At 36.3% G+C, this 13,474-nt stretch overlaps 1 protein-coding gene across 5 annotated transcripts in view; it reads right to left on the bottom strand.

Moving 5' to 3' along the window:
• LOC110214856 (amine oxidase [flavin-containing] B) overlaps positions 1–13,474 on the bottom strand; it is a 137,019-nt gene that overhangs the window by 37,526 nt on the left and 86,019 nt on the right. For all 5 annotated transcript variants that reach the window (XM_078146575.1, XM_078146576.1, XM_078146577.1 and 2 more), the window contains 2 exons: positions 8,120–8,224; positions 4,425–4,516 (listed from right to left, as the gene is read on the bottom strand). In XM_078146575.1, coding sequence (XP_078002701.1) covers positions 4,425–4,516; positions 8,120–8,224 — 197 coding nt within the window. The remainder of the gene's footprint in view (positions 1–4,424; positions 4,517–8,119; positions 8,225–13,474) is intronic.

Here is a 13,474-nt window from a genome sequence, read left to right as displayed (position 1 = left end):
CTATCTATCCATAATTTCTCATTCTTATTACATTACCAATCCATCTCTTTTGCTGGTCACACATGTCCTGCATGCTTTCCTTAACAAATTACAAGATACTGATGATCACCATTGTCCATATCTGTTCACAGCCATTCTGTTTGATGAAACAATCAGTCAACAGTCATTTATTACACATTTACTATTTGAAGACACTATGCTAAGAGCTGGGGATAAAAAGAAAAGCAAAATCATGGTCACTGTCCTCAGAGAGCTCAAATGAAGAGGCATACCTCTGAAATATAGGAAGCAGACTCAACAGTGATGAGATAACATGAATCAGTTACAAAATAGAGTTGGTTTGGTGTGATAATCGAGAGAATCAATTGTATTCTGTCTCCTGAACACTGACTTCATTTTGTGCTGCCACATGTATTATCTGCCATCTTTTTTTTTTCTGTAAACCATCCATGAGAAACTAGATGGTATAGGCCATTTACTGTTTCAAACAACTCAACTAAAACTCACTCCCACCTCTCAACTTGGAAAGCCCCTAATCTTTCCTCTAATTAGAAATTAGATTATCTAATTTTGTATCTTTGTATTTTGTTAATAGTTTTTAAAAAAAAATAATTGGTCTTATTTGATTAATTGTTTTTAATACATAAAAATTTGTCTCACTCTGTATTCAGGGTCTTTGGACTGAGGAATCCAATGACTCATTTGTTATGTCTGTTTTGCTAATAAATCTTACAGCTCAGGTTTGTGTTTCCTTGGTTATTATAAATTATCCATCAAACGGCCACCTACAACTTCCTAAAATGAAGCATTTCTCATTTAAGACAAGTGAAAGAGTGGGAAAATATTACAGAAACTACTTTGCAATATAAATCTTCCCCCATTCTATTTTCCCTGGATGGCTTGTTTATTTTTCTTCATGAACAGTCCTACAAATCTAATCTGATATGGAGCAGGCGATGAGCCTGTGTGCTTGAAAGGATTTGTTTTAAATCTGCCTGTTTCTAATCAGAGCTACTGCTATACCACCAAATGACCAACTGCTATGACTGTAAATGTTATGGTTCTTAACGGTAATTACCTGCATTTCTAATTGTGTTTTCCTTATTTATTGCTCCCCTTAAATGATGCCCCAGGACCTGCCAATGCAATAAGTAATAAAGGAACACTATAGCAAATGCTATTTTCACTTCAATGCAATATTCCAAATGAATGTTTGGGTATTTGCTTTTGATGGATGGCAAGCTTTTCTTTGATAGGAGAGATACTGCTCAGCAATTGCTAACTCTCCATTTACTTCAAGAGATATTACAAAATTCTCATAATAAAATTAAATCACTTAAATTTTTTAAAAAGCTATGCCATTAGCAATTTTGAGGGGTTGGGGGTGAAGAGGCAATAACAAAAAAGAACCAAGCATGACAGCTTGTCAGCTTGTCACAATTCCATTATTGTCAGCAATTACGTATGATACATCTGTTGATTCTAGTCCCACATATACACAAAAGCAAGTTTCAGTACAACAGAAAGAGATCCTTTGCCAATGGGATCATTGATTAGCTGAAAATACTTTTAAAAATAGTCACTTTGCTTTTTCTGGCCTCAGTTTCCTCATCTGTAAAACCAGAAGTTGTACTAGATGATGTCCAAGGTTCCTTTCAACTCTTAAAGTCACTTGAGATATACCTATTTCTAATCAGCCAGATTTCTAGTCTAATCTATAAATTACCTGTTCTTTGCCTTTTATAAATATTATTATGAAATAGAGAGTGCTAATGTAGGAAACCAAGGACAAAAGGCACATGAGAAGTGACAGTGTAGTCTTCCCTAATTTCTTCCCTCAATCCAACATTGTGATGAAAGCTGGTCAAATATTATCTTCATTTTAATATTATCATTCATATTTTGCCATCTAGGTGGCGCTGTGGATAGAGGGCTGAATCTGGAATCATGAAGACCTGAGTTCAAATATGGCCTCAGACACTTACTAATTATGTGACGCTGGGCAAGTCACTCTGCTTGCCTCAGTTTCCTTATGCATAAAATGAGGATAGTGATAGCAAATCCCAGTGTTGTTATGAGGATTAAATGAGATAATAATTGTAAAACAGGATAGTGCTTGGCACATGATAGATACTATATGAAAATGTTAGCTCTCATTATTATTTCTTAGCACATGAATAATTGATGCATAAAGAGGGGGAGTGGGTTGCCCAAGGTTACAGAAGATAGAAAGCAGTAGTACTGGAACTCAGGCACAAGTCTCCTGACTCCAAACCTGTTGCTTCTCTCACTATAACTAGTTAATTAACACTAAAGGAGGATCAGAGGTATGGTGGATGATTAAGTAAATCATGTTTTTGAATTGTGCCTTCAAGCTTGTAGGTGAATAAGGGTATGTCTGATAGTCTGGGAACTTATTCCAAAGAAATTATGAAAGCATACTACTAAAACCAGAATTGGAAGACGTTGCAAAGTTGTTCATTTTTTCCCATCCTGTCTGTCTACTGGTTCCTTTCAACTCTCTCCACTCCGCAAAGAGCCTTACGATAGGAGATTTGTGTCAAAGCTTCCTCCAAATTTCTGGAACATTCTTAAATGTTTAAAAATTTCTTCTGCATACAAGATCATATAGTAGGCTCTTAATGTAATGAATTGAATTGCATGGAAATAAAGGGAGCTCAAGCTCCTCAATCAAGCACCTAAGAGGAATAAGGAATTATTTTTTTAAAATGATTTTAATAAATTTAAAAATTTAATAAATTGGAGTGCTCAGAAGCACTACAAATGGACACGTGACTTAGATATAGAGGGTGATGTCAAAAACAAATTAGGGGAGCAACGAAGAAATTACCTTTCAGATCGATGGATAAGGGAAGTGTTCGTGACTAAACAAATCCTTTTGAGGATTATGGAAGATAAAACAGACAATTTTGATCATACAGGATTTTTAAGTTTTTGCACAAGCAAATCAAAATTTAGTTAAAAATAAAAGAGAAATAGACAACTGGAAAAGTTTCTTTGCAGCAATTTTCTTTGATAAAAGTCTCATTTTTAAGACATGTAAGAAAATGATTAAAATTTATAAGACTAAGAGCCGTTCCCCAATAGATAAATGGTCAAAGGACAGGAAGAGGCAGTTTTCAAAGGAAGCAACTTAAACTATTGGTAACTCTTTGGAAAAATACTCTTGGTAACTAATTATTACAGAAATGAAATGAAGGGAACTTTAGGTCTACTTCACAGCCACCAATTTGGGAAAGATGACAAAAGATGAAAATGACAAATGTAGAGGGGCTGGGAAAAGTCAAACTACTGCATTGTTGGTAACCTCATGAATCTGGCCAATTCTGGAAAGCAACTTGAAATTAAGCTCCTAGAGTTACAAGCCTCAGTTGAATATACTGGTCCATGGAAGACTGTTTTGTCATCAGCAGCATCTGTTGTAGTAAAAAAGAGCATTACATCTGAAGTCAAAGGATCTGGGTTCAAATTCTATTTATACCTCTCCTTGATCTCAGTTTTCCCAATTTTAAAATAATAGAGTTATATAAGATAATCTCTTGAGGTCCCTTTTTAAGATTCAAAGTTTAGTTCATGTGTCTCGACTCAAAGCCATGTTTGCTTTGGGCGTGTATCTTTATGCCTTTGTCCAGATTTACATCTAGATCTAACTATTTTTCTCCAAGCACAAAATACCTACTGAACTCCAACATATAAAAAGAATTTTATCTATTGGTTAAGATATAAAATGTGGGCCCAGACCAAGTCAATCCATTGAAGTGAGGTCTCCCTACCTCGCCTCTTGCCCCCACCCAATACTGTGTACATAATTTCTATATACTTATATGTATATGTGTTGTCTTTCCTGATAGAATAGAACCTTTCTGAGTCAAGGACTGTTTCATTTTTATTTTCTTATCCCTAGCTCTCAGCATATGCCCAGTACAATGTAAATGTTTAATAGACACCTAATGATGGATTGGAGGGATCCATCAAGTCTGAAAGAAGTATGCAGTGTTCTGAGAATAATTCATGTATTTTATTTCACCAACAGTGGTGGGTTAAAATTAAAGAAATAAAAAGACAAAACAAAATGGAAAATTATTTTTGTTGATATAACTTTTTTTAAAGTAAACTTTCGTGGAAAAAAGCAGTTCAATTCTGATATGTTCCAGTACTTTTCTTACTGTAACTTTAGAAGAGTGTAATTCCATTTGATTAAAAGTTTAATAGTTTAAAATGGCGCTAAGACTTTTGAGACATCCTGTATCATATACATGGCCTGGTCAGGTACCATGTCTTCTAATATTCCACCCAGTGACTAGCAGTGTCCGGCATATAACAGAAGCATGTTGAATTAAATTGCTAAATCAAAATGAAAGATTATATATTATTCAGGAATTATGTGGGAAGTTACTTCTTACTCAGTCCAGCAGATCTTATCCAATAGCTCCTTCATTGTCATGAAATCCCACTCTTCTGCGAGAGGCGCTTTCCAGGGAGCATCACTTGGAATCTATGCAGAAAAGTGCAAAATGTTTTTCCATTTCGTTATCATTTGGGGATATCAGTCAAATAGTATTTTAAAGTGTAACTTAGAGACCACAAATAAAGCTATGTGTCTGTACTATGCAATTCCATAAAGTTCAACTAGACAGCAAGAAGACAGTGTAAATACATAAGCTATTATGTTTTTAAATATTAAGACAGAGATAGATAGATAGATAGATAGATAGATAGATAGATAGATAGATGGATAGATAGAATGTATGTATGGTGTAATGGATAGAGAGTTGGCCTCAGATCCAAAACAACATGGATTCAAGTTCTTAATCTCATGTATACTGACTGTATTTGTTGTTGTTGAGTCATTTTTCAGTCACGCCCAATTCATTGGGACCCCCATTTGGAGTTTTCTCAGCAGAGATACTTGGAGTGGTTGGCTACTTCTTTCTCCAGCTCATTTTACAGATGAGGAAACTGAGGCAAACAGAATTAAGTGATTTGCCCAGGGTCACACAGCTAGTAAATGTCTGAGGGCAGATTAGAACTCAGATCTTCCTGACTCCAGGTCTGGTGCTCTCTCCACTGAGCTATCTAATTGCCCCACACTAACTGTATGAAACAGTCCAGGGGTGGGGAATCTGCAGCTTTGAGGCCACATGAGTCCTCAAGATCCTTGGGTGTGGCCTTTTGACTGAGTCCAAGTTCTACAGAACAAATCCTTTTATTAAGGGAATTTGTTCTGTGAAGTTTGGATTCAGTTAAAGGGCCACACTTGAGGACCTAGAGGGTCACATGTGGTCTCCAGGCCACAGGTTCCCACCCTGAACCAGACCAATGTATTTAAGCTCTGAGTGCTCCCAGGCAACTGTCTTAGACCATAAATCACAGAAGAGTTGTTCATCTACTTTGATAGAGAAGATTTTTCTCACTGGGTGTCTGCCTGCATTGATGAAATGAAAGGACACATATATGTGTGTGTGTGTGTGTGTGTGTGTGTGTGTGTGTGTATATATATATACACACACATATATGTATGTATGTAAGTATACGTATATACACACACACATGCATATGTATATTTTGTATATCATTCAGTCATTTTATTTTATATGTACATATTTATTTTTTGGCCTGGACCTTTGATGAAATCAAAGTCTCCCCCTTCCCCTCCCATCTGTGTGTATACATATAAACATATGCATGTTACAGTTATGTGTACACATACATGTGAATATATGCACGTGTACATTTTTGCATGTGTATTTGTGGGCATTAGCCAGTCTGCCCTCTGTTTTCATATGGCCTACAGGCTAAAAACAGTTTTTACATTTTAAAATATAATACAATTTTGTAAAATTATTCTTAAGGGGTGAGCACAGTGGGTCAAATCCAGTCTTATGAGTCATATTTGCTAACCTCTGCATTACACCATACTGCCCTTTCTATGAAATATTTTTTTGATGTTATTAGAATTATTTAAATTGTTACCTTCACTGCCATAATTTTATTTGTTTGGCATTCACATTATTATTTCTACTTATTGAACTCTATTAACTGAACTCTTGAATTCATGATGAAACCTTTTCTTTCTTATAATAAATCTTGCCTTTAAATAGATGGTCCCCAGACATGTATCATGATGTCTAATTCTAATTTAAAACCAAGCCACTGTGTCAGATTAGCCTAATAAAGAAGTGATTGGTGGAAAGGAAATACACAGATGAAGCTTCCCTGGATCTGCCCAGAGAGGGAATAAATTTGCCTCTGAACATGTCAACCCAAATTCAAAATACTTCAGAAATGAGGTCTGTTGTTATTTAGTCATTATGACTCTATGTGACCCCATTTGTGGTTTTCTTGGCAAAAAAATATTAGAGTGGTTTGCCATCTCTTTCTCCATGTCATTTTAAAGATGAGGAAACTGTGGCAAATGAGTCAAGTGACTTGCCCAGGGTCATACAACTAGTAAGTGTCTGAGGCTGGATTTGCCCAGTGGTCTATCTACTGTCTCTTCAATTTGCTCCAATCTACATTTCCAGTTTAATTTCACTCTTTACACATTCTACATACTAGTCAAAGAGACTATTATCTCTTTCCTGAATGCAAGCTTCCATCTCTGGCTTCCTATAACAGACCATGCTCCACATTGGGAGAGTGAGCCTTCTTCATGGCCTCCATGGACCTCTGCATCCAATTTTCTTAAGGTACTCTTTGGGGAGCTCTCTCTTGTCCCTCCCTCATATGTATTGTCTCATATGTATTATTAGTCGTGTCATATTCCCTAGCGGAAAGTAAGTTCCTTGAGGAAAAAGAACTGTCCTTTTTCCTGTTTTATTCCCAGAACCTCATATAGCCCTTTGTGTATTATGGGCATCTCATAAATGTTTCTTTAAATGCTGGCAGAGAAGTCAGAAAATTGAGACACTAATGCACTGTTAGTAGAGATGTGAACTGTTCCTACCATTCTGGAGAGCAATTTGGAACTATGCCCAAATAGCTATATAACTGTGCATACCTTTTGATTCAAAAATAGCACTACTAGCTCTGTATCCTAAAGAAATTAAAAAAAAAATAAAAAGGACTTATATGTATAAAAATATTTATGGCGGCACTTTTTATGGTGGCAAAAAACTGAAAATTGAAGAGATATCCAGCAATTGGGGGAATGGCTGAATAAGTTGTGGTATATTATTTTAATGGAATACTATTGTGCTATAAGAAATGATAAGCAGGATGATTTCGAAAAACTTGGACTTATATGAACTGATGCAGAGTGAAGTGAGCAGAACCAGGAGAATATTGTATTCAGTAATAGCAATACTGTACAATGATCAACAAGAAATGACTTAACTATTTTCATCAATATAATGATCCAAGAAAATTCCAAAGGACTCATGATGAAAAGTGCAACCTACCTCCAGAGAAAGGACTTATGGAGTCTGAATGTAGATTGAAGATGCTTTTTCTTCACTTCACTTTTAGGGATTTTTTTTGTCTGCATCTTCTTTGACAACATGACTAACATGGAAATATGTTTTGCATAATTGCACATGTATAACCTATATCAAATTGCTTACTCTCAGGGAAGGAAAGGAAGGGGAAGGGAGGGAGAGAATTTGGAACTCAACATTTTAAAAAATGATGTTAAAATTGTTTTTATATATGTAATTAGGAAAAATAAAATATTATTTAAAAATAAAAAGAAAAATGTTTCTTGAATTGAAAAGAAGTGGAATGAAGCTCTGTGTAGAGATGTGGAGTCATAGCCTATATGTTGGAGAGAATGAAGACTTGGGGAAGCATCAGCTGGTCCTAGTTGGTTCTGAATCAATGACCTACTGCAAGCACCATAAAAATAGAGAATTTTAAGTAATTTTAAAAATAAATGTACTATTTATAACAGTAATTGTGCATCAAATTTTCTTTTTTCCCTTTTTTTGTTGAGCGCCATAAAGAATGGAAGGGAGATAAGATAACATAAAAATTAACATAGTTGAAATGTGATCTTTTCAAAGCTTAGGGGAAAAAAATGTATTTTCTATTTAACTGACCAGCTAAACAAGAAGACTCTGTGCCTCATCAAAGAAGACTGTACAGGCTCAAACATTAATACCTGTTTTCCCATGTCATCCATCGTTCTCCATAAGTTATTATGATCCAAGAATGTGATAGGGTTCCATACCGGAGGAAATGGACCTTTGAAGGGATAACTTTTGCCCTGTAATGTATAAGATAAAAAAAAACTTTGACAAAATGTTCTATAATCTTTCATCCCTTTGTGCATGTTTATGCTAATTTCATTATAATGAAAACTTTCAAAGGAGCAATATTAGACTTTCAAACATTTTGTCTTAAAACACAGCACATAATACAATTCCATCCTATTGAAGAAAGAAATGATTAACTAAAACATGGATTCTTAACATATATTCTATGAACTTGGTTTTAAAAAAATTTTGATCATTGCATTTCAACATAACTGATTTGCTTCATAACCACATGCATTTTATTTTATGCATTAAAAACATTATTTTGAGAAGGTATAAGCTTTAACAAAAAGGGATCCATGACATTCCTGCATTAATCAAATTATACAAGTGAGGCAACCAGAAAAGGCCCAAGATATGTCTAGTTTGTAATGAGGCTACAAGATCATAATTTTAAGTTGGAAGGAAGATCACTTAGTCCAAGCTCCTCATTTTTCAGATGAGGAAACTGAGGCGATTTATCCAAGGTCACACAGGTAGCAAATGGCAGGTAGTTTGATCCCTGGTCCTTTGGCTGGAAGTCTTTGCACTATTCCATTCTGTTTGCTTGAAATGTGGTATACAACATAAACTGTAGCTCACATGTATATAGCACTTTATTTTATTTTATTTTTCAATCAACAAACCTTTATTAAGCACCTACTGTGTGCCAGGCATTGTGCTGAGGATAAAAAGATATATTTTAAATTTTATTTTTAATTTATGGAACAAAACAAGTATTTCCATAACATAGTTTTAATTAAAAAAAAGATGATTGCTCATGAAACTGCAAATCTACTACATACAACTAACTATTGCTTTTAAAATACAACCAAGTTAACATTTAAATTTCATTTTTTCCCCTTCTCTCCCCTCACCCCACCCTAGAAATGGCCAGCATTAGACACAAATAGGTATACACACATACACATACACGCACATATATACATAGAGATATATATACACATATGTATATATATATATATATATATATATGTATGCACGTAAAATTATTCTATAGATACTTCTAAACAAATGTCTGAAGAAAGAGGCGTAAACATCATGATTCCCATTTTATAAATTTGTAAACTGGGACTTAATGAGGCTAAATGATTTCCTGCAGCTCTACATCTTATAGAGGGAACACTAGAACTAGGACTCAGATTTAAACCTGACTCTGTCTGGTGTCCTTTCCACTATACTGCATTGTCTCATCTAAGATTTTATGAGATATAGGCACATTAGGGGATCATTCAGTTGAAAGTAACCCTGACTCACCAGAAAATATTATTCTTGAACCTATTTTGTTAGTAGAGATGTGAGATGAAGTTAAAAAGATAGAAAGTGATTTCCTATTGTCTTTCTGATATTATACTAACATAATACATTGCACATAATAAAGGCTTAATAAATGTTTATTGAATTGAATTTGTTGCAGATTTTAAATTTCATAAGGGGAGATGCTGTCTCATGCTTCTTACCTCCTTCTCCTAGTGTTTTGTATATTACTAGTCAATAAATAGGTCCATGTTTATTTTCATAGAGCTCTTAGGGCAGACTGAAGGGCAGGAGGTTTTGTGGGAGAAAATAGCATTGGATTAGGATTTGCCCCTGCTCTGCCACTACTAACTAGTTGTGGGATATCAAGTCAAGTTATTTCTCTGGCTCTTAATTTTCTTATCTATAAAATGATGGGATTAGACTGGCAGAGTTCTAAAAATTTTATGATGAATTTCTCACCTAGTTACCTTATTTTGGAGATGCTTTATCAGTGTTCCTCCTAGAATATGACAGCTGGAAGAATTTCTTGAGAGTCATTCAAAATGGTATATTTGTTAGGGATACGCCTGATGCCAGTATCCTGTTCAGGTTTGATTTGGGGATGAAATAAGATGCTTGTAAGGCATAGAACAATTAACAAAAGGAGGCTTACCTTGCCCTAAAAATTTGCGACAAGAATACAGTGGTACTTGGCATCTACACAGCTCTCATCTCCATATGGAAATGCTTCTGGTTGGTAGGACAAATTGGTGACTCTTGTGGCCTTCAGATGGCCACCAAATCTGATAGCCTCTAACTCCATTTGGGTGGGATTTTTTATGCCCTTGGTTGGCCAGGAAGCTTTGCCAATGGAGAAGGACAGGTGAGGTCCAGAAGACAGTTTTTGCCTTGAGGGTAAATAAATCCCTGTTGTGGGAGGAGGAGCTGTAACCTTGAGAGATATGGATCCCATCACGATATTCAAAAAAAGCCCTAAGTGTAGAGTCAGAAGATTAGAGGTTATTCTGGGCTAGTAACTTCAATCCTTTGTAAAATGGGGATAATAATAGTTGATTACCTACTTCTCTGAGTTGTTTGGGGAGGAGGGAAGTGTTTTGTAACCACCTACCGAAATGATTATTGTTATTACTGACTAGAGATGATTTACATTAAGTTCTCTGGCCAAACAATTCTCTCTAGGTATCCGTTCTAGCGCAGTTTGGAGCCACAGGCTAATGTGGGGGCAGAGAGACTCACGAATTCATGACTTATTAAATAGCCATCCCCTTAAATATGATTTACAGGTAAATTTTATTTCTTCAAAGTCTCAGAAAAAGAAAAAATAAAGACTACTTTGTTGCAAAATAGTTTAAAAAATCAGTAATTTCCATAGAATAATCAGTCTATCAATAAGCATTTATTAAGTACCTACTAGTGCCAGGCACCATGCTAAACCCTGGGGATGTAAAGACAAAAAAGAAAAAAACAGGCCCTGTCTGCCCTTGAGGTATTCACATTCTATTGGAGGGGAGCCATGTACATATATAAATGTATGCAGAATAAATGCAAGGTGCTCAGGGAGGGAGGGCACTAGAAGATGGTGGGATCTAGCTCAAAATGCCCACTCTACAGCCTTGGATATGGGACTAGAGCTCAGGAGAAAAACTTTGGCTTTACATAGTTCTGTGACTCATCTGCATAAAGATGTGATTAAATTGATGGGAGCCGATGAGGTGACCAAGAGACTGAATATAAAGAAAGAAGCTCCTGATCAGAGATTTGGGGGATATCCACAATTTGGGGGTGTGATATAGATGATTAGCCATCATATGAGGGTGAAAAGGAAAACTTAGATAGGTATCAGAATCAGTCCTGAAGACCTAGAGAGAAGGGATTGTCCAGAAGAGTATCAAGTGTAACAAGGACAGCAAGAATGATGAAAACAGAGAAAAGATCATCATATTTGGCAATTGTTTGGTTTTGGTAAATTTTGGCAATTGTTTAGATTGTTGGTAACTTTGGAAAAGAGGACTTTGAGAGATGACATCAGAAGCCAGTTTGCAAAGTGAGAGAAGTAATTTTTTTCTATTATATTAATAACCAGTATTAAATTAGGATTAAGGCTTTTTCTCTTTATTTCCTCATTCAGGGACCAGCCCCTTTGTAACAGTCACCCAGTATATGAAGGACAAGGCTGATAGATGACATTGCCCAATCCTCCAAGAACGTGCTCCATGATCTCAGGCAGGGCTTCTCTCAACTAGCAGACCTTATTTCTGTTTAGAGTGTAAACAAAATCTAATCGAGGTGGATTCCAGCCCCCCCAAAAAAGCATTAAGCCCATTTCCTTGTATCCCTCATTGGAGTTTAAGATAACTCAGCTCAAGAAGGAGAAAACCAACCAGAGAGGTCTGGGTAGAGGTAGATTTCTTTGTCCAGACTGCCAGTCACAACTGAGTCTCGTGATCACTAGAGAAGATTAGAACCCAAGGGAGTATTGGGCAATCTGCCAGAGGAGATAGGAGACAAAAAGATCAAGGGCACATGTTGGCCCTTAGAGGGTTGGCCTTGGAAAGAAGAAGTGCTTCATTATCAGAGACTAGAAGAAAGGAGGACAGAATATGGGATAAAATCAAGTGGTTTTGAGATGAAGAGAAAGGGACAAAAGAGGGAGCTGATGGTAAATGGACTGGATTTTCTCAATAAAAAGGTGAGGTAATCTACTGAGAGGGTTGTGGTGTGAGAGGTTTGAGGAGATAAGATAAGGAATGGAATAGCTTTGGTGGCAGGTAGAATGGGGAACTGAAGCAAAGTATTACTTTTACACAGTAACAGCAACATTGAAAGCATGATCTTAGCTATTCTGATCAAGGCAACGATCCAATACAATTTCAAACCTGTTTGGTTTTTTAATCCTTCATTACCTGGCCCCTTCATATCTTTGCAGTCATCTTGCACCTTATTCCCATTCATGTAATCTGTGATTTAGTGACACCAGTCTTCCCTTGTTCCATGCACAAAACACTCCATTCCCTACCTGCATCCATTTTCATTGGCTGTCCCCCATGCCTGGAACTCTCTCACTCCTCATCTCGTGGCTTCCTTTAAGCTACAGCTAAATTACCAACTTCTGTAAGAAGCTTTTCCCAGTCTTCCTTCATCTTAATGCCTTTCCCTCAAGTTTATCCATCAACATAACCTGTATAACTCTTGTTTTTACATAGCCATTTGCATATTGTCCTCCTTATTAGACAGTGAGTTCCCTGAGAGTAGGAACTCTTTCTCGTTTTGTTTTTTGCCTTTCTATCTCCAGTACTCAATACTATGTCGGGCACATAGTAGACACTTAGTATATGCTTACTGACTGCCTGAATGACAAAGGAGGTGAGCTTCCTGAGTGATGATGGCAAGGAGACAGTCTAGAAGTGACAATAGAAAGCAAGAAGTATTTTGAATCACTCTCAAAGGCTGATAGTGGGTGTGGGAGAAGATATAGCCCGTACTGGAGAGGAGGAAGAAGCTAAGGTCTCAGTAAGAGCAAATCAATGGAAGGTATATGAAAGGAAGAAGTCCACAATGAAAGACATTTATTATGGAATGGAAATCCCAGGGGACACATTGGAAGGGGTGCACAGAGTTGGAATGGGAGATGGAAGAAGTAGGATTGAGAAAGATAAGACGAGAGAACAGGAGATAGGGTTGGGGTGGTTTGCTCCTAGACAGTGGTTAAATAACAAGGATGGAGAAGGTAACACATGATGGGAGTTCTCTAGTTACAGAAGTGAAGTAGGGGTCGGATGATTTAGAAAGCTTACTGTGTCTGTCCACTTTGAGACTCATAACAAAAAACTTTTGAGAGAATTAAATCACATCATTTCAGAAAACTAGAAAGTCATTGAATTGGGGGAAATTGAACTTGTCCATTAGAAAACATGATATTTATTTTAAAAAGAGGTGATAGG

Source organism: Phascolarctos cinereus, unplaced genomic scaffold (assembly GCF_003287225.1).
Source record: "Phascolarctos cinereus isolate Bilbo 61053 unplaced genomic scaffold, phaCin_HiC Scaffold_726;HRSCAF=1367, whole genome shotgun sequence".
Taxonomy (NCBI): domain Eukaryota; kingdom Metazoa; phylum Chordata; class Mammalia; order Diprotodontia; family Phascolarctidae; genus Phascolarctos; species Phascolarctos cinereus.
The sequence above is the reverse complement of the archived record's forward strand: the minus strand, read 5'-3'. Positions and strand labels throughout refer to the sequence as shown.